Source organism: Panicum virgatum, chromosome 5N (genome assembly GCF_016808335.1).
Source record: "Panicum virgatum strain AP13 chromosome 5N, P.virgatum_v5, whole genome shotgun sequence".
Lineage (NCBI taxonomy): Eukaryota > Viridiplantae > Streptophyta > Magnoliopsida > Poales > Poaceae > Panicum > Panicum virgatum.
In genome coordinates this window covers 39,371,306-39,391,800 of record NC_053149.1, presented here as the reverse complement: position 1 = coordinate 39,391,800, position 20,495 = coordinate 39,371,306, and the positions used below count along the sequence as shown (strand labels likewise).

Sequence of the window (20,495 nt, the reverse complement as noted above, 5' to 3'; positions counted from 1 at the left end):
AATTTGACTGTCCAGACCAAACAATAGCAAGAAAAGGAAACTGTCAAACTGAGATGCACCGTAACACTTCAGGAGGAAAATTGTCACTATTTTCTCCTGTAATTTTAGTTTGTTTGATATTCTGCCCGAACAGATCATCTTTCAATCAATCATACGTGCAGGTTGATTTTCATTTTAACACAATCACTAAAAGCATCAGAAATTAGATGGGAACCCAAAGTGACATGCTTGGGTACCTGAAAGTCTTGTACTCTCGTTTCCGGCAACGACGCAAAAGGACATCCCACTCAATGAATATAGCTCAGTATGACGACTTTCTGCACTGCAAGTATGTCTGGATGCAATGAACTTGTTCTTTCGGTGCTACTTGCATGGAAGACGAGCCATCATCGTTGCGAGGAGATAAAAGATAAATAAATAGGGGCATAGTTTTGAAGCCTCGACACGCAACAAGATTCTGCAAAACTGGCAAAAAATGTACGAATAGAGGAATCTTATGTGCTCGACTATATGTGGACTCAAAACTGATTGGATGATTTTTATCGAAAAGATCCTGCAGCCTGTATGTGGTGGTTACTGTAAGCTCAATCATAGAGTCACCACCATACAACCAACCATGAATTGAATATCTAAACTCAAGATGAACGGGATGTGTCAATAAGAAAATAATCATCCTCAGCTTTAGAGCAAAAATATTCTAGCTATTTATTTTACGTCACTGTTTATAACTTCGTGCCATGGACGCATCTCTAAAAACGACATCTTATGCAACCATCAGCAAATAAATCTTGTCAAACTGGAGCACGATTCTTTCTCCAAGTGCACCTCAGCACTGGCACCGATTCAGTGATGGAGACAAAGAACTTTGAACCTCTCAAAAGAGATGAACCTTGTAAATCTCTGAATTATTGCAATTTACCTGAGCTACCAAACGAAAGAAGTTAGGAGGCTATAGTTTCACATGACAATCCTACAAAAAAGGGCAAAAATAACAATGGATACTCTAAAACCTTAGTTTAACATGAACTATATGAACCTCCAGCCATATCCCTCTTCTTTTATTGCACAACATAGATACAACCTTTATCTTCATTTATTTCTATAAGGCATCCAACTCCAGCAGCCAAATTGATTTTTTTTTTCCGCTGTGCTTGCATATGATAAAAGTCAAATCTACAAATCAACATTTATATCCAAATAAGTAGTTTAGCCATGGAAGGCAACACACACTGGTTACTTTCTGAAATTTATAGTCCTTCAGAATTTGGTGGCATTACTCAACATTAATTATTGTCATAGATCCCGTGACACACCGTACATGCAGGAACTAGTCAATGCAATGGGAGTACTATTACATGTTACTTTGTTTGGAATTTGGATGCCAAAGATGATTATTTTTCAAGTGCTATTCTCCTATCATTAGATTCTTGCTATTCCTTTTTGGATTTGTGTGCTTTTTTGTACAAACTTTTGAAATCTAGATCGAAGCATGCTTCTTTTATTTGAATATGGGGGTATTCTGATGCCCCAAGCCCAATCAAAATATACCAAAGAATAGCAAAGTTTTTCTGAATCTGAGCTTATCTAATTCTGGTACAGTAGTAGCATATAATAAAAATCCCACCAACTCCATTGGTATGCTTGATTAATCCATCTTACATAGAAACTGTTCTTTCCATGCTCAAGATCGATCATCAAATATATGTACAAACACATCAACAGATCCAAATCACTCTAACAAGCATGCTTACTGCCAAAGAAATGTACAGTGACATAACAAGCACAACCCACTAGAAACAAAACCACCATTCTCTACTGTAGCTTTAAAGAAATGTTATGGAGACTTACTGGTAAGCCTAGCGGACAATCCCTAAACTAATATACACATCATTTCAAGGACAGCCTATACCATCTTCACTCCCAACTGTACTGCTTGTGTAACAAGCATGTCTCACAGGAAAGTTCCTGGCCACAAAGACAGACATGAGTTCAGCCATGAAATATTGAGAATGAATTCGGGGTGATTCACTATGTGCAGACACATACCTGGCATAATGTGAAATTCCATGGAAGGTCGTTGCAGGAGCCTAAGCACATCCACACATAAGCTGATAACTGATACCTTGTCATCTGACCAACCATTCTGAGCACAATAAACTGTGGCTTAAAGAATGATGAGCTTCTCGGATGGATATGAACAATTTATATATACAAAATCTTTCCTAAATCATTTTTTGTGTCTTTGGCCAATGGTCCTGGATGCGGTCTGTTGCTTAGAAAGAATTTCTGCTATAAGTTGATTTCGGCCAAAAAGTTGCGCATTCTTCAAAAGCAAGTTCCTTGATGACGAGTCTACAGAATAGCCTTGTCCAGTCATCCAGTCCAAGAGGCACAGCAGTAGATGCTTCTTATCAGGCTTCCGGATGTATCTCTGAATTGCTCTCCCAAAGATATCCTGTAAATGCAATGATTATGTTAAGCATTGGAAGGAAGAGTAAGTTAGCATGCTTGCTATAACTGTCAGATGTGGGGCCAGGACAGGCCTATCAAAGCCCAGTATTGCTTGAGCCATTTTTGAAGTCTGAAAACATGGCAGTATAGGCCCAAATTGACCAGCCATAAACATGAAGCCCAAAGCCCAAACAACAAAACTTTGCAGGGGACAAAACCAGCGATTCTGGAGTAATCATATTTTTCACAAAATTATCAGGAAGATGAGGCTTCAAGAATCATTCGAGCACAACAATAACTAATGAAGCAATCAAGATTAACAGAATACAGAGTAGTAGATCCATTTTATGTCCTACAGAACAGCTCGTGTAAGACTTAACAGGTAGTGGAAATTAATTTCGCCATAATAAAAAATTCCCTCAATAACTAATCAGTGCATCGCAACTGTCAGGAATGCACCTAGTTATTCCCAACCACCTAGTTGCTTGAAAGTGGCGTGATAATGTTTTTTTTTAATCATGGTTCTGAGATCCTAAAACTCTGATTCCATGATCCCCATCCACAGCAGCCATTTGAAAAAGTCAGTGCCAGAGCAACAATTGCATTGCTAAGCCCCATTAAGTTGAGAATGGAGGAAATCTGTAATTACTTTAGCTGCAGCAGAAGAAACTAAGGGATACTGTTCCCTTTGCACAGAAAAAGACCTGCCAAAAGCAGGTAGCGGAAACTTGTAAAAACCATTTCCGGGCCTAAATGACACTATTTCATCATTAGTAGGTATATTAGGTGTGTTATTATTTATGAGGCACCCAAACACAAGTTTTTTCTTTAAGTTTCCTAAGTATGATAAATATAAAAAAGAAGACAGTAAACAAGAATTCCTATTTGAGACATATGAATTATAAATAAATTTTGGAATCCAAATACATTTGTGCAGGCACACAGGCATCATGACTGGAAATGTGCAAGGCTCAACATCTATGTTCAAGGGTACCGGAACATATAATGGAATAATACCATGGGAATTGTCCACATGACATGAAACTGTGCATTTCAGAGTATCTGATGGCATAAGCCTAGTTAACTTAAACATTTAGTTTTGGGGTATAGGGTATAACTTGGACTCTCAGAACGAACCATCCAGAATGATTATACCATTTGAAATCTTTGTTAAATTCCAAACAGGTATCAAAGGACATCACAGGTACAGAACCATCACCTGGCTGATACGCCACCCGGTGCGGTTTAGGGCTTTCATGACATCATTAATAAGATTTATATTTCCTGATACCATGAAAGATCTAGCAAACTTCTCCAGAGATGAAGGAGATATCAGCTCAGCATTGTCCTGTTCAATCTGATATGTTTAGTGGGGACACAAAAACAAACAAAAGACATTGCATTGCAGTAGCAAATGCCAAAAGACCAAAAGCAGTAATATTTTATTACCTTAACAACTACGTATGCATCCTTGAGAAGTTCTGCTGAAACTAAGATGCCTAAAGCCTTCTCATGAAGAGATTTACGTACTGTTCTCTTACTGTATCTCAACATATTATATACAGAAAATGCTTCAGAAGGAAAACCTGCTTTTCCTAGCTGTACCATTACATGAGAACAAAGCTCCTGGAAAACATATAGAAAATTTATCAACTACATATATGTTTAATGCATAAAAAAGCTTACTTAAAGCATGTTTAGGAAGTTGAGCAATTATCCCTCGTTCCCTTTTGCAAGTGTGTCAGCTCAAAACACATTTTGGTTCAACAGTTCAGTCAGCAATGGAAAATGTTAAGATATAGTATAATGAAGGAGTATTTGAGTATGCTCCAAACACTTTGATGATAACAAGATTAACCAATCAAATTACAAAACCATCTAAGCCTTTAATTGCGTATTCGCACTTGTTCTGCACATACGGAAGAGGTAATTATAATCCAATGCAGAATACAAAACTCAGGAATGAACAGAATACCAAAGATGTGATAGCTGAGGTTTGATTTATGAAAGAACTCAGGAATGATGCATCAAATGGATCAAGAGTACGGGAACAAAAAGTACCTCATTCAATTGATGACCCTTTGTATGCATATCTTCAATCGTCTTGTATGCTAGGTGATAAACCTTTGCATTGCAGAAGTACCTTATCAAGGTATTAAATGTAATATTATCAGGTGATATGTTCAATTCATCCATCTTCTTTAACATCCTCATTACACTCTCCATGTCATTTGTGCTGCAGTAAGTGCGCAGTGATGTATTAAGCATAACCAGATCATATGATGCATTCTCAGTCTCAAATTCTTTTGCAAGTTGTTTTGATTCTTGATGATGACCACCTCTGTGTAATGCTGAAATCATGATACTAAATGCATAACCATCTGCAGACACCAGAAGATAAGCACCTCAGAAAATGTCAATACTGAATAAGATACAAATAGTCAACATTAGGACAAGAAATTTGCATTTGAGTGCTTGGGTAAAGCTCTAGAAAGTCATTATCTTACCACATACTATGCCACATAAGACTGCTCAACACAACACGAAGCGGGAAAGCTAGAACACACTAAATAGGAGCATGCAGGTAACAAAACCATGCAGCATAACTTTCTTAGAGGAAACTTAAATAAAATTCGAGGTGCTTAATTTCAGCTAGTCAACATATACGCAGTGAGTGAACCATCTAATAATCTATTGGCAATTTGGCACGAGCTAGTCACTGGGATTACATATTTATAGCACAAAAAAAGGTATATCATAAAAATCATATCTGTATACTTACAACAACAAAATAGAAAACTAAGATAATTTAATTTGTTACCCAGCTATATACCATACCAGATTTGACACCTTTTCCTTTCATTTCACTAAATAGCATCTGTGCTTCCTCTATCTTCCCGCCTTTGACAAGGCCATCAATCAATATACAGTATGGCATCTGGACACAGTAAGGATTAAGGAATTATGATAACATGGACCAAATCATAAATATAAATCTGATCAATTTAAGGGACCATGCAAGCGTGCCCATGAGGTACTGCTGTGTCAGATCACATGTTTTACCTCATCCTGTGCAAAGCCAGAGGCTTCCAGTTCAGTTAGCAGCTCCTTAGCCTTCTCAAAGATACCACCTTTAGAATACACCTTTAATAAAGTGGTCAACATAACCTGCAAGTGCAATACAATTTAGAAGGTACCATAATGACAATATGAGCATCAACTTTTCCTTAAATGAACAACAAAAAATTCCAAAATATACAAGGTAAACTCCTTAAGTGCAGGTAAAGCTGTATAGGAGTTAAAAAAAAGAAGCAGGTAACAATAACAATGTGAAGAGGCTATTTAGAAACATTCAGGAGCAACAGTGCTCTCCATGCCACTTTAATACATGTCAGCCAAGTCTGCTCAACAGACAATGTAGGTAACGGTAAATTCTGGTAGAAACTAGATGGAGTTTGCTGATACTTCCCCTCCCCTACTTATGTGCAGATATCCTTTGGCATATTGCTAAAGAATATACATTCAAGCTAATTAACAAATGACCACTGAACAAGAACAGGAAAAATGACCTTATTTGGTGTTAATCCGGAGGACCTCAGATCTTTCATCAACATCTCAGCTTTTCCATAATCAGCATTTTCTGAATATGCATTCAGCAGGGAGCTGTAATGGAACAGATTAGGACTATGGCCTTCATCTTTCATTTTCTGAAAATAAACTTCGGCCTCCTCACAGTAGTTATGAGATGCACATATTGCCAGAAGAGTGCCATATATCACACTATCCATCTGAAGACCACGGGATTTCATCTCACTGATCAATCCCATTGCCTTAGTGTAACCCTGCTTCAACTTCATGCACCCTGATAGCAGCTGGACGATACAAGAGAGCTATTTCAAAATCCATACCCTCCTAGCCATTAAAAAATGGGTACATATCACAATGTTGACAGAAAAAGAAACGGGTCATAGTCCCGTACTGTACTGTAGGTGAACGGATCCGGTGATAGGCCTTCGCGTATCATCTCGTCATAGAGCTTGAAGCTGCTGTCAAACCTCCCATTCTTTACCAAGCAACCAAGAACCGAATTACAGATGGAGACGTGAACCCTCATCAGGCGGTCTTGGATGGCACCATACACTTGCAGTGCCCTCGCGGGGTCGCGACTCAGTCCAAGATACTTGAAGTAACTACTATAGGAAGCAACGTTGGTCATCTCGCGCTCCTGCATCCACTCAAAGACCTGAAACACACAAAGTTCAGCGGCTTGCTTTTTATCTATGGGCAACTCTCCTCGCTAGTCCCACTCTCCCAGAGCATAAACTAATCAGAGAATGCTGAGTCCCTGAACACTACCTTAGAGAGGTCATCCCAGCGTCTGGTGTCCCCACAGTGGCGCAAGATTATGTTGCAGTCCTGTGTCTGCAGCACATCCTCAAACCTGCATACGACGTAATTTGCACGGTTCAATTTCAATTCAAATCCAACAGCGCCGAACTAGTGACTGAACCCATCCTAATTCCTAACATTCTAGTAGTTATCTTGTCTCTGCCAATGGAAGCAGAGTGTAACATCCCAGGTTTTGGAAAAATTGAAATTCCGGAAGCTCCGGGTTCAAAAACCGGAACCTCTGGTTTTACTCTGCTCCGGTGGGCAAAGCACGAATCGCGGCGCGCCGCACGTCGCCACCGCCGCCGGCCATCCTCATTCCGTGCACGTCCTTATCCCCTGTGGAGCTGCCGTGTTCTTCTTTTCATTCTCTTCTTCCTCGAGTTCAAGCCGAGTTGAGCCGCCCCGTCGCCGCTCCGGCCATCTCCGGCCGCCGTTCGTCGATTCCTCCCACCAGCATCTGCCGAGCCTCGTCCTCCACCCATCCATGAGCCTATTTGAGCTGTTCTCCGACCGAAATCGATTCCCCACGGCCGCCACCGCTTGAAACTCTGCCTCACGCGTCGAGCTCCATTCTCCGGCCTTTCTCCGCACGACCTGAGCTCGGGGTAAACATCACGGCATCCCCCTCGACCTCTCCAGCCATTTCTTCTTCCATTCCGGGCGTCGCGCGCATGCCATGGCAAAGACCGGCTGAAACCGGAACCGCCGGTCCTGACAAGTGCCTAAAACCGGAACCTCCGGTTTGAAATTCCGGAACCTCCGGTTTTATCAGGGTTGCATATCCAAAATGTTATCTCATGTATATCTTTTTACGCATATCATTTCATGCAGTTTATTTTATGCACAATCGTAGCATTGCACTAACGCATGCATTTCATTCATGCATTATAGTGACCGAATCGTCGGAAGTCGAACCTGTGGAACCCACCGAGTCCGTCGAGCCTGAACCCGGAGTCCCGTTCGCGGTCGAGCCCGAAGCTAGCCGAGGCAAGCAGCTAAGCATGAATCCTTGCTCCTATTTAACCTGATTTAATTAGTTATCTCACTGGGTAATGTTGGGTTATATATATTATGTATGTATTGCATTCTTGCACCTATCTGCGTGCATTATCCTTCCTTGATTTGGTATCCTTGTTCTTGGCACTAGTTAGTCAGTTAATCACTTAATTTGACTAGATGCTTAGCCCTGCTTAGAATATTTATATCGCTCGCTAGACAGGAATAATTTGGAGGATCACATTTACCGGTTACCCTTGATCGCACTGGTCCGGCTTGGTTGTATGGTCTGGTAGTATCGAGGTTCGAGCGGAATGGTAGGGCCTAGAGAATGAAGTCACATGGGCATAGTCCGCTTGAATCGATTAAGGACCGAGTGGATGCCATCGGCCTTAAGCACCTTTCCGTGCTACCACATATCCAATATAATGGTACGGATGATCCAATTACCTTCTTTGACTTGATCATTGATGTACAGTCCTAGATACGTGGCTACGGGCTATGCAGAGAGGCTTAGTGTGTCCCCAGGTGGACCTATGTGTAGAAAAGTTTAGAGATGTCCCTGGTGGAACTAAGTCTCTACTCGTAAGTTAGGTGTGAGGTTCAACAAGGTTTTAAAAAACGCTAGACGCTAGGTGAACGCTAGCCTATGGTTTAGAGTTTTTTGTGATTAAACGTAGATTAAACGTCTTTTGTAATTAAACGACACTGTGATTAAACGCAACGCTAGACCAAAGTTTAGAGTTTAATCAAGATTAAACGTAGTTTTAAAACGTTTTTTAAAACAGGGAGGTTCAATGATCGAGCTTTGTTGGGAACGGTTGACGTTAGTACCCCCTTGCCCGGCGTGATCGGTTGGGTGAGTCGCATGGTCCTCGCGTCGTGTGGGTAAAGTAGTACACCCTTGCAAGGTTATAATCAATTCGAATTGCCGCGCTCTCGGATATGAGCAACTTCTTGGTTCGTCGAATTCTTCATAGAGAGTTTCGGTGTTGTTGGCTTTGGATTCATGTCATAGTGATGACCTTATATTTATTATGTTACTCTCTTAATCAACTAAAATATTCTGGGGGTTGGGCAAGATTAATTAAGTTTGCTAGGTGATAGTCTAGACAGCTCCTGCTTATGCAATAATTACTTAACCCTAAAGTCTTTACTTGAGCCTTTGCATGATCCTTGTTTATTTAATCGCGTAAGTCTTGCGGAGTACCTTTGTACTCAGGTTGCTTCTAAACTTAGTTGCATGTGAACCAGAAGTGGTGTTCGGCCACTTCTACCCCGCCGATCCAGGTGCGGGGGAGGAGTAGGTCGTTGAGGCTGTGATGGTGTCCTTGAGCAAGGCACCATTATCTTTTATTTTTTCTCGCAGCAGAACTCCGTGAGAGCATGTAAATATAATAATCTTTAAGTTTCTGTATAATATAGCTTCCGTGGGCCCAAGGCTTGTAATGGAGATTAGTTTGAACCTTCTTATGTTGAACTTGTAATATTAAGTTTTGAACTCAGGTAATGTAAAACTGCTCTTTGTGGTTCATTGGCGATGTATTTGATTGTAAATGGTATGTGTATATGCTGATTCTGGACGTATGTTGGAGCACATACCGGGACTACCGGATTTAATATTATTTTAGGCGAATGACGTGTCGGTTATTCGTGTCTCTAGATGTGAGGTAACACATGGCACGCTCTCTAGCAGGCACGTGTTAACTCTCATCTGGAAGATAATGACTAGCGGTTCGCTTAAAATAATATTAAATTGGGCGGTTCTCGCACAGAGCCTGCGAATTTTAGTCCCCACATTTGGTAGCAAAAACTAATTGCGTAGTCCACAGCTGGTGCGGACAATTTCTGGGAACCGAAAGTTTACAGCAACGAGCGGTGCCCAGGAGTACCTGTTCAGCGCGGCTACGGGGTCGGGGGAGGCCTTGACCTCGGCGACGGCGCTGCGCCTGGGCGACGGCCGCGGGGCCTTGGGCGTCTCCGGCCCTGGACGTGTCTGCGCAGTCGCGCGGACGAAGGGGACCACCCGCCGGGGGCATGTCGGCGCCAGCAGGTGCGGCGGGTGGAGGAAGCTGGAGGCGGCTAGCAACGGCAACGGCAAGGACGACGAGGCTTCCATCTGTTTGGGTTCCCGTCTGGCCGTCTCGCATTCGACTCGGCCGTTGTGAGCGCTGACCGCTGAGCAGTGGCTACTGCCGCCGGCTGAGAACAAGAGATAGCCCAGCCTCCCGGGCTCAAATGGGCTTTTTCGTCTACATGATTTTTGCATTGTTCCATTTTTTCACATATGTATTAGTTGAATATAAGGATTTTCCCTCGTAAAAACAAAGAACACAACTACACAAGGAATATATCAAAAGGAAATAAGGCTATTTGCTTACCCCAGCATCAGTCCAACAAAAGCCACGAAATCGTCTATTTACACGGAACAAATTGTACACACGGACCATCCACTCACGAAAGTGAAAAAACAAAAAAAAAAGAAGTTATCCTAAACATTGGAATGAAAATTCACATCGTGAGGTTAGAGCCTTAGAGGAGCTAGAGCAAAACGCCTGTGCCGCCAGCGCCCCCATCAAAATCATCAAATTTCATACAAACATCACCAGGTGCTAGAGCTAAACGCTGTGGTGCCAATGATATCACAGCTTGTACATACATCCATCACAAAGAAAAAATGATGCACAAGTAGTCACTGAGGTCGAAAATTCATGTTAACCCATGTAACAAGTGACCTCCACAACTCTGGTATCAAGGGGGCTGTAGAAGTGAAGGAGAAACTACCGGAGCCTACTCCGCAGATGCAGCTACACAGTTACTATACTTAACATTACAAGGCCTTGAAGTTATACATGTAACTCCTTAATGTGCTGATATCTTGCGTCGACTCCAGCAGCACATGGTCCACATACAGGCTCAATGCACCAGATCTGCACAGTAACCAGATATAGAAGACAAGATGTTCGTTATTACTGTTCATCAGTAGCCACTGAAAGAAGATGAATAGAGATTCAAGTCCATACATTAGAGGCCCAAGAGGGAGCCATGCCACGTCCCATCGAATTCTTGGCAACCTACAACACCAACAGTTAGAAATGACAATCTCTAGACAATCAGTGATGACATGATTGTTGTGTGTTAATGTAGCTGCACCTGATAGAACAGTACTGGCATGACATGAATAGTTTTAGCTAGCCTATTAGAAAAAGCATTTGACTGATGCAGGAAGGAGAAAAAGATGAATAAATTGACTGAGATCATATACCTCAAGATGTAGTATGTCCAAAAGATGGCTACCAAAAAGCCAATATAGCATGAATACCACATCCACTTCTTTGATGGGCCTGAATTCTGTAGCAATCCTTTAACAGCAAAGAGACATGCTAGGGCAGCTATCCAATCTGCAATTTCACATTTACGAATATTCAGATCAAAGCTTGTTTTGAGTTAAGTGATATATATGCCTTTGTGCCTATCAGGTTATGAGCTCCATGTTCTCCTATTTATTTGGGGATCAAAGGATAAAATGGAAATACTAATTGAACGAATTAATAACAACCAAGTATTGGTAAGATACTAATATCATTTTTTCTACTAGCCTTTTCATAGAACAATAAGTTTATGACCGTCTACCAGTGGGATACTAAAAATCATAATTACAAACATTAGCTAATAGTTAACTGTTCTTTGATTGAAATGATCAGGGAAGTCCAAGCCTCTAAGCAGAACTAATATAAGACATAAGCATTGTGATCAATAGGGCACGAGAACATACGGCTGTACAAAGCAGATCCCTATATGAGCACCAACATAATGAATTTGTGATCTATAATTATATCTTTTCACACCATGGAGAAGCTGGCAATTGTTTTCAGTGGACAATCAAATTGTAAGTAAGCACCCTAGATAAGTTTGCCTAAAAAATAACCTGATCCGCAAAAAATTCAATTTGAAGCATAAAACAGGTGGTTTGTTTAGAAGTTTCAAAGATAAAACAAGAATGTTGAATAAGATACCAAACCTGCAATTATGACCAGTGGTGCAGGCAAATCTTCCATGAAGTAAGCATGGTACCGCTGTTAATCCAAGAAGAACAGTTTAAGGCAATAGATAACCAGACGTCCATACCAATAAAAAAAACTTTATTCTTGCAATAATAGTGATATGTAACAGTGCCAAGCATATAGCAGTGACTGGTTATTTCTAATTGCAAGCATATTCAGTTATCAGAACACAAGAAAGTGTAAGAAAGTACAGATCAGTGTTGCATATATCAACAGTGACTAGTAATAACAAAACAAAATAGCATGACTTTGATCCTTAGGAACCTAATCCAGCATTAGAAAGAATTTGTGGTGAGTGACACCAATTGATGACATGTACTAGATATACATCAATAACCGGGCATAAACGTCCACCAAACGCCATGAAAAGAACAAGCAAGTCAATAGTAGATTGGATTAAGCAACCAACCAGCTCCCAAGGGAACCAGGCGTGGTGGAAGCTGGAGTAGACCAGGAAGGCCGCGTAACCCAGGAGGAACCCCGCGAAGACGCGCTGCGCAAAACAGTAGGTGATGTGAGCACGGAATCGCCAAATCGAGACAGAAACCAGCGCCCTGCGCCCAAGGCAAGATCTCCCCTAACAACGTCAGCCCGAAGGAATCCGGGAATCGGAAACGCACCCTCCAACGGCGGCTCTGCTGCGCCTGCTTCTGCTCCAGCGACCGGACCAGTTCCTCTTGCTCTGCGAAACGCATCACCGCAGTATCAATGAATCACCGGACCAGTTCGTGGAGTCAGCAGCGCGAAAAGCCCGACAAGGGCCAGGGGGCGGGGGATGCGCGCCTGAAATTACATCGTACCTTGGGTGTCCATGGGGACGAGATCGTCGGCGTCATCGTCCCCGCCGTCGCGCCGCCTCCACCACCGCCTAGTCGCCATCGTCTCCGTGGCCGGCACCGCCCGGACGAGACGACGATTCAACCCTTCGAGCGCTCGCTGTTCCGTTGGGGGCGGCTTTGCGATGGAATGGCAGACTTTTAAGCAGTTCCACTCAAAACATTTTAAATTTATTTTTACTAATAATAATCTGTCAAATATTTGAACCTAAATTTATTAAGGGCAAATTTGGAAGTTTGGTACCAAGATTTGCCAAAACTTCGGTTCGCAAATCTATTTAACACTAAGTGCAATGCCACACCATTCTGGTGAAAACAAATGATAATGCCATCAAAAAAAAAGAAAACAAATGATAAAAACACATTTATACACCAGTATACTTGTATAACCACGATTTGCATTGAACATTGAATTCAGGCATCATTGGTTCTTGGCGCAACAAAAAATCTCATCCGTCACACACATCACTGCAAGACCACGGGGGATCATGTTAGGGGGAAAATTGCTACACTGCAGTGATGGTTCACTAGTTCATACATGTCCTCTTGCCATTATGGTCAGCTCGCATTTCATGTCGGGGCAAATCTTTCAAATGCTACCATTTTGTGGTTCTCCTTCGTGTATCTCTCCCTCTTCAAATAGATCATCATAAGCAACAGGAACACGAATTCTGTCCGCTAGTGGTTTGCGTTGAGCTTTATTGTCTGATGGAGTTGACTTCTCCGCATCGTCCAACTGCTCAGGACCATCCAACACTTCCTTTTGCTCTTGCTCTTCGATTTCATCATCAATTAATGCACTGCCCTGTGAACTTGCATCTTCATTTCTGCTCATCTGTGGTCGTTTTGTATACCTAAACTGCTTCTGCAAGGAGGAAATACGTATATAAGTTAATACCATTCAACAGAGGCCAAAAAGGATCATCAAGTGGATAAAAAGATGGCGTAAACATAATGTTACAGATGTCAACAAAGAATAATTCTTACAGGGCAAAAAAATTAAACCCACAATAATTCTTCTATATTCCATTTCATTGATGAGGCAGCAATCTAACCCCAAACTGAATTCTAATTCATTCAGGCAGTGAGGTGTTCACAAATCTAGGTTCATTTGAAAGACAATGCCCGAGACTCTGATGATTTCATCAACAGTTTATATTATAACGATAGCCAGGAACAATGATACCACAAGTTCTTTTGGAAAGGTAGAAAGTTGTGAAAAAAAAAAGTTAAGCGAGTCGAGATTACTCTATTTATCTCTTCTGAATGATTGCTAAAGGCTAAAGCAGGAAACATCTATATGTTGGTTACTCTTTTGTCTCTTTCTGGGTTTCATCTGTAGACTACCCCAGTTTGCTTGGGATTAAAAGATCTAGTAGCTGTTTTTGTTATTGTAGTGAGCATCTATACACAAAACTAATCCATTCATAATAATAATATAAAAGTGTACCTCAAGTTCCTTCCCCTTTGCCATTATTTTCTTGTAAGCCTTGGGTTCCCGCGACTTTAAGATGTTCCAGAGAATTCCACCACCAGTGCGAAAACGGCTTCCATCAGCAACAGTCTGGCCACCACACTTCTGAATAGCCTCCACCTGGAATCAAATATATTTGTTAGGATAACAAGTAGGAAGTAATAAACATCCAAGTATCACGAATTGTCCATCTATAAATCAAACACCAGTTTAACACAACACTATATATATATATATATATATATATATATATATATATATATATATATATATATATATATATATATATATATATATATACTAACTCCTAGAACTGATTGTTGATGACTTTTGGATTACAGACGATGGTATATCTGTATATGTTAGGACTGACAGCACGGAGGTAGCTATGAAATAGAAACTTAACTGCAATTGATTTGTCACCAAGTATGTAGATGGTAATATTTTTCAGAGATTCTTCCAAAATAACTCCAAATCTCTCAAGAACACAAAACAAACAAATTCAAGGAACTGCAAAAAGAACTGAGGCAGTAATGCTTGTAAGAGCAGTCGGCAACAGATCTCCAATGAAGGGTAAGACAACTTACTATAGCAGTCTACCACTGAAGTGCCAAGCAAAACAAAATGATCGGCACTAGCTTAAGATACAAATATTCTATGTCATTCGTACAGATTTAGCAAAAAACAAATGAAGTAGAAGAAGGAAGAAGCCATTTATTAGTTAATCTAATTCTTTTAATAAACTTGTACACTGATCAGATAAACTTTCACCATTACTGTTCAACATAAGCATTACAATACCTCTCTGACAAGATCACTGACAGCAGTGACACCAAGGCAGCCAACAGCTTCCCAGACAAGGTACGACTTCTTCTCCTTCAAGAGCTTGCAAGTGTCATTAACAAATCTGCATTAGGAATAAAAACAAGTACTGAAATTAGCCAACCTAACATATATTCAATGCAAATTGAAAACAGTCTTTACTTAAAAAGAATAAGTGGCAATGGAAGCCAAATGATGAATATCGACACGAGATAACAAACCGATCATGATTCAAATAACTTCAAGCCATTTGTCAAACAAAATAGTCTGCCAAGATGCCAGTTCAGAAGCCGAATTCTACATAAGCCTATTCAGATCAGAATAGGTCTTGGCATATAAGGCACAACCTATGATATTCTTAACAGCAACCATGCCATCAAGCCAGAATTACTTCAAATTCGTTTGATATAAGATAATATGAATGTTGATTGCAAGCAGTGTTATTGTAGGTAATTACCATTAGGGAAACTGAAACTATTTCTCCATACAGAAATTTCACCTAAACTGCATTAGCAGTTCTGGGCTCTAAATGTCCAATTCGTCAAATGCATCGAGGGCAAATTCATCCAGCGGTTCAAATTTACTGCTGCCGGTTCGAGAAAAAGCAAACACAATATCAAAACATAAAAACCCTAGGTGACTATGGCGAGGGTTTTTACTTATTAATGCCGCCTATGCTGGTGGGCGGCCCGTCCTTCCTCCCCTTGTTCTTCTTTTTCCCCTTGTTCCTCTTCTTCTTCCTCTTATTCTTACCCTCTGGTCCGCACTTCTCCGCCAGATCGCCGCCGCCTACTCCTCTGGCGGCGGCGGAGACTTCAGCTGCGGGGGCTTCCTCCGCGTCCGAATCCGCGTCGGCCATCTCGACGTCATCGCCGTCGTAGTTTAGGGTTTCCTCGCCTATCGCGGCGGCGCCCAGGGCGCACTCGCCTTCCTCCATGCCGTGCGGTGGAGCCTCTCTCTCTCTCTCTGAAGGACGGAAGAAAGCAGCGCAAGAGGCGGCGAGCAGGGAGACCGAGAGAACCCCGAGAGAGAGGTTTCGGGCCTCATGGTCATGGGCCTGCTTCGTTGTGCTGGACCTCGAGCCAGCTCGGCTCGGCTAGCTCGGCTCGGCTAGCTCGGTATACCTCGTTAGTCTAACTAACGAGCCAGCTCGCCTCGTTAACAAAAGGAAAGGCTCGGCTCGTTAATAAATTGAGTTAGCTTGATAGATTCGCGAGCTAAATCTAAATTTAAAATTACCACATTAATATAGATAAATATAAAAGGTATAGTATATTTGTTCTGATTATGATAAAATCATAAGACAGGAGTCAACAGTAAATACATGGGTTGTAGCTTAAAACTTTAGCCAAAAAAGTAATTTGAAGGTCCAGCAGGTTGGCTATTTCGGCTTAGCTTTTTTTTTTTGGCTCCTCTAACTCAGTTAGCTCATGAGCAGCTCGTGAGCTGACTCAAGCCAGCTAATTAATGAAACGAGCAAAAACAGCTGCTCAGCTTGTTAAAAAAATCCATCAACGTCAAGCCAAGCAATAATCGAGCTGAGCCAGCTCACGAGTTTTGCGGCAGCTTTTAAAATTTGAATAGCGCTTACTAATTTTCCTAAAAACATAGTACTTACTACATTTCTATAGTCTTCCAAAAAAGAGTAAAGTCCATTTGGCCATCCAACTATCATCTGAGTTTGATTTTCGTCATCCAACTCCAAAATCGGATATTATTGGCCATCAAACTATCAAAACCACTCATATTTGGTCATTGAACGGTTTTGCTAGATGATTTGGGTTGTGTATGCATTCCACGTGGCGATAGACCCACCTGTTAGTCTTCATCTCCCTATCTCTCTCTCTTCTCTCTCTCCTACTACTGCCTCGTCGGCCGAGCGAGCTCGAGCTCTGCCATGAGCGCTCTTCTCCTACAGGATCTTCAGCTCCAGCGGGCAATGGAACGTCCGCCTGTCCTCCTCCTCATCATCATCCTCATCGTTGGCGCCGGGGACGCACTGCTGAGCGTGGAGAAGAAGTTCATGGCTGGGGAGGCCGTGGCGGCGCAGCGGGCGATCGAGAGAGAGATGGAGGCAGCAGCGAGGCCGGTTCCGATGGGGTCGTGGCTGCTGTGGTAGCCAGCACTAGCGGTAGGGTGAGCTGCAGCTCCACTGAAGACCAGCGCGGCCGCCCAGGCGAGCTGGAGGCGTGGGGAAGGGCGGTAGGCGGCGCAGGGTGAAAAGAGACAGAGAGGCGAGAAAAGAAGTGAGGGGGGAGGGAGAGAAGAGAGGAAGATGATAGAAGAGAGAGAGGAGAGAGGAGGGCCGACAAGTGGGCCTTACCACCATGTGACTTCCACATCAGCAAACCACCACCACGTGGCATCCACGTCACCCAAACCATCCAGCAAAACCGTCCAGTGGCCAAATATGAACGGTTTTGATAGTTTGATGGCCAAGAATACCCGATTTTGGAGTTGGATGACCAAAATCGAACTTAGGTGATAGTTGGATGCTCAAAAATAGACTTACTTTCCAAAAAATAAAATATTTTCTAGATCCGGATGAATAAGTTAGTAAAGCGCCTCTTAGGAGCCACAACCACAACCTTTTTTAAATTTTGTAGAACTTCATATTCATCTATTTATATGGGTTTGTGTCTCCGTATCCAATTGAAGACAGGTTTGTACGCTAAGAGTTTGGACAATCTTTTACAGTTTGACTTAAAGCAGGTACAGTTTGACGCATATCACCAGCTCATTTTTGAATTTGCTAAGCAGTGACCTCTAGAAAAATTTCTGGTGGTTACATGCGCTGCATAGCTAATCGTAGTACCATGGTCAGTGGCTGAGATGATAGAACAAGCTAGGGTTTAAGAAGTAGAGTTAGCGTTCTAGTGGCTTCTAAGATAGTAGGGTAGTGCTTAGTGGTGTGAGGCTATCCACACTCGTTCTACTCTATATTCTTCCTCTAAATACAGTTTCTCTGCATCCATTCATCATCTATAACTCTCCTCTATATCAACTACCCATCACGGGACCCACATGTCAGCCCCCTCCCTCCCAAATTCTCTCCCCATACAGCTTCTTCCCCGCGGCGCCCTCTTCTTCCTCCCTACCCGCGGTGCCCCATTCCTTCTCCTCGCCGGCGAGCACCTTCAACCCCACCGCCACCGGCCCTCCTCGCTCCACCTCCCCCACCGCGCACTCCTCCTCCCTCCCCTGCGTAGAGTAGCGCCGTGGCCTGCACAGGGCCTGCTTCCTCGCCGGCATCGAGCTCTGTGCGAGCAGGCTGGGCGCCGCCGGCCTAGATCTTGGCGAGCTCGACCTCGGCTGGATCTGTGCGAGCTCGACCTCGGCTGGATCTGTGCGAGCTCGACCTCGGCTGGATCTGCACCACCTCGCCCTGCTCCGCCTGCGCCGCCCTTCGCCGCGTGACTGCCGCCCTCCTCTGCATCCCTGTGAGCCTCCGCGGGCGTGACCTCAGAGCTCCAACGCGGGAAAACACGGGCGCGCACGGCGGCCTCAACGGCAGCGTTTGCGCGCCGCCAAGCTCCGCCACGGCCATCCCTCTCTCCCCCTTCTGGCGCACGGCCACGGCCCTTGGCGGCGCTGCGGGCTAGCTCGACAGTGGCTCCCGGCGGCCCGTCGGGCCGGAGCTCGGGCGCGGCCTACGACGGCGGAACGGGGCGGAGTGGCGCCCATGGCGTGGCGGCTGGAGCTCACCGGGACAGACTGTGCCGGGGCGGAGCTCGCCGGGCCGGACTGGCGCCCGCGGCCAGGCCGGCGTGCCCTGCGCCGCCGCTCGCGCACACCGGCGAAGGAGAGAGGAAGAGCGCGGGGCGCGGATAACCCAACGGCGGCGAGCGGCGGTGGGCCCCATGCCACGTGGTTGCATAGAGGAGTAACGGAAAGTGTGGTAGATTTGGAGGAAGAGGCTTACCGTGCCCCGCTGCAGCAAAAATTACGGTATAGGCGTCCTGCAGTATCCTTTCCCGTATGCCGCTGCTGGTAGCCTAAGGGTAAGGTTGTGGCGTGGCTCTCTTGTTGAGGGTGAGGGTGTAACACCCAGGTGTTAATCACCATAATTTACACTAACCACGACCATTATAGCAAATTGGCACGATCAAAACCGAGACCAAAAACTTCTGCTGGCAGATTGGCCCGGACCGGTCGGACCGGTCTAGCCCGAGTTGGTCGGGTTGGGCCCCACAACATTTAAATCTCTCTCTCACTCTCTCACCAGAACACACGCCCTCACCCAGCTCTCTCAGCTCGCCTCCCGAGCTCTCTCTCCCTCACCCCACACCCAAACCCTAGAACCCAAATCCTTACTCTCCAACGGATTCCAAGGCCCGGGGGAGGATCAAATCAGTGTGGGGGATCATCTTCTCTTTGATTCCACCCTTGGGGAGCAGGAGATTCAAGTCCTTCACGTGAAAAGTACTCATTCAAGGTAATTTAGGAGTTTGGATCGATCTCTTGTTCTAGAAGGTTTTAGGTAGTTTCCTCTGGCCCAAAAGCATCCACATGAACCCCTGAACTAGATCCTAGGAGGTATTTGGAGTTGGGGGCGATTTTCGCCGTGCCAAGGGTTCTAGGTTCTGGTCTGGTTAGGACCGGTCTGACCGGTCGGAGTGACCGATCTGACTGGTATCACGGTAGGATCAGTAGGACCGGTCTGACCGGTCTGATGGACCGGTCTGACCGGTAGGGTGTGGGCTGAGAAGGTGAAGGTCGGGGTAGTTGGTACAATTTGATAGAAATTATTTTGGCTATTAGTTACTTATAATTTTTATAACGCATGCATGCATTCTCATGTCATATGCATATGCACACGTGTAGCAGCCGCGGCGGAGGAAATCGTGTACGAGGTGGTTGCGGAGCCACAGGGGCCCCAGGGGCAAGCCCCGCAACAGGAGGGTCGCGAGGAGTCGGCCCAAGGCCCATCTCACCCTAGTACTGAGCAGCAGACGCAAGGCAAGCCTCGGTGCACATCCTACTATTTTAAATTATGTCACCTATATATGTCTCTATAATTGTGCATTAGGTTTAAGAATTGTTTGAAACCTTAGTTACATGATCCCTAGTTTTCCTGGGCCTTATACTAGTATGAATAGGTCGTTAGCACTACTATGCTTAATAGGGCTCGATAGAAGTCGAGTGATAATTCTGTCACTCGTGAGATATAGGGTGTTTTTATATTTCAGTATATGAATTATTATATTTAAGATGGAAAGGTATGGGATGGGAGACCGGATGGGGGAAGGTGTAGCCCCATCTGTGTCGATTAAGGACCGTTCCGTTGTCGGCTGTGCGGATCGGGGATTGAATTGTACTAGCCGCATGTCGGGAGTAGGAGGTAGTCGAAACCGGTAAGCCGAGTACTGCCTTGCTTCGAAAGTACAGGAACCCGCACCCAACTCCTGGGGCGAGTCGAGTAGTCGCGGAGAATTGGGATGCGTATGTTTACTTTTGGTG

The 20,495-nt window shown here is 43.8% G+C and overlaps 3 protein-coding genes across 5 annotated transcripts; all 3 read right to left on the bottom strand.

The window, feature by feature from the left end:
• Positions 1-513: 513 nt before the first annotated feature.
• On the bottom strand, positions 514-10,051 carry LOC120672682 (pentatricopeptide repeat-containing protein At1g10910, chloroplastic-like). Of its 3 annotated transcripts, none has more exons than XM_039953210.1 (12): positions 9,732-10,051; positions 6,808-6,892; positions 6,431-6,694; positions 6,021-6,323; positions 5,515-5,619; positions 5,290-5,389; positions 4,513-4,832; positions 3,901-4,077; positions 3,671-3,799; positions 2,047-2,455; positions 1,849-1,965; positions 514-919 (listed from the first exon to the last, which is right to left on the bottom strand). In XM_039953210.1, exons 1-10 carry the CDS (start codon positions 9,956-9,958, stop codon positions 2,228-2,230), a joined length of 1,938 nt encoding a protein of 645 aa, XP_039809144.1. In that variant the 5' UTR covers positions 9,959-10,051; the 3' UTR covers positions 514-919; positions 1,849-1,965; positions 2,047-2,227. The 3 variants fall into 3 exon arrangements, with proteins under 3 accessions (XP_039809144.1, XP_039809145.1, XP_039809143.1); XM_039953211.1 differs by having other exon boundaries at positions 537-924; XM_039953209.1 differs by lacking the exon at positions 514-919 and having other exon boundaries at positions 1,479-1,965.
• A 312-nt stretch (positions 10,052-10,363) lies between these two features.
• On the bottom strand, positions 10,364-12,882 carry LOC120672684. The gene is made up of 7 exons (XM_039953213.1): positions 12,704-12,882; positions 12,524-12,585; positions 12,313-12,396; positions 11,861-11,915; positions 11,105-11,240; positions 10,863-10,913; positions 10,364-10,769 (listed from the first exon to the last, which is right to left on the bottom strand). The coding sequence occupies exons 1-7, from the start codon at positions 12,780-12,782 to the stop codon at positions 10,670-10,672; spliced, it is 567 nt and encodes a 188-aa protein (XP_039809147.1). The 5' UTR covers positions 12,783-12,882; the 3' UTR covers positions 10,364-10,669.
• Positions 12,883-13,090: 208 nt separating this feature from the next.
• On the bottom strand, positions 13,091-16,064 carry LOC120672683. Its single transcript, XM_039953212.1, has 4 exons — positions 15,695-16,064; positions 15,015-15,120; positions 14,190-14,333; positions 13,091-13,604 (listed from the first exon to the last, which is right to left on the bottom strand). The coding sequence occupies exons 1-4, from the start codon at positions 15,970-15,972 to the stop codon at positions 13,329-13,331; spliced, it is 804 nt and encodes a 267-aa protein (XP_039809146.1). The 5' UTR covers positions 15,973-16,064; the 3' UTR covers positions 13,091-13,328.
• Between the last annotated feature and the right edge of the window lie 4,431 nt (positions 16,065-20,495).

Bases quoted from the DNA above. Each gene is read 5' to 3' on its own strand.
- LOC120672682 (XM_039953210.1), bottom strand. From the start codon at position 9,958: ATGGAAGCCTCGTCGTCCTTGCCGTTGCCGTTGCTAGCCGCCTCCAGC. The intron at 5,390-5,514 runs GTAAAACATGTG...TACTGTGTCCAG, and splicing joins CTGGCTTTGCACAGGATGAG to ATGCCATACTGTATATTGAT. The intron at 3,800-3,900 runs GTAATAAAATAT...CAGATTGAACAG, and splicing joins ATGCATACGTAGTTGTTAAG to GACAATGCTGAGCTGATATC.
- LOC120672684 (XM_039953213.1), bottom strand. From the start codon at position 12,782: ATGGCGACTAGGCGGTGGTGGAGGCGGCGCGACGGCGGGGACGATGAC. The intron at 12,586-12,703 runs GTACGATGTAAT...TGCGTTTCGCAG, and splicing joins CGTCCCCATGGACACCCAAG to AGCAAGAGGAACTGGTCCGG. The intron at 12,397-12,523 runs GTGCGTTTCCGA...TGTTTTGCGCAG, and splicing joins AGCAGAGCCGCCGTTGGAGG to CGCGTCTTCGCGGGGTTCCT.
- LOC120672683 (XM_039953212.1), bottom strand. From the start codon at position 15,972: ATGGAGGAAGGCGAGTGCGCCCTGGGCGCCGCCGCGATAGGCGAGGAA. The intron at 14,334-15,014 runs GTATTGTAATGC...ATTTGATTCCAG, and splicing joins TCAGTGATCTTGTCAGAGAG to GTGGAGGCTATTCAGAAGTG. The intron at 13,605-14,189 runs GTACACTTTTAT...TCCTCCTTGCAG, and splicing joins CAAAGGGGAAGGAACTTGAG to AAGCAGTTTAGGTATACAAA.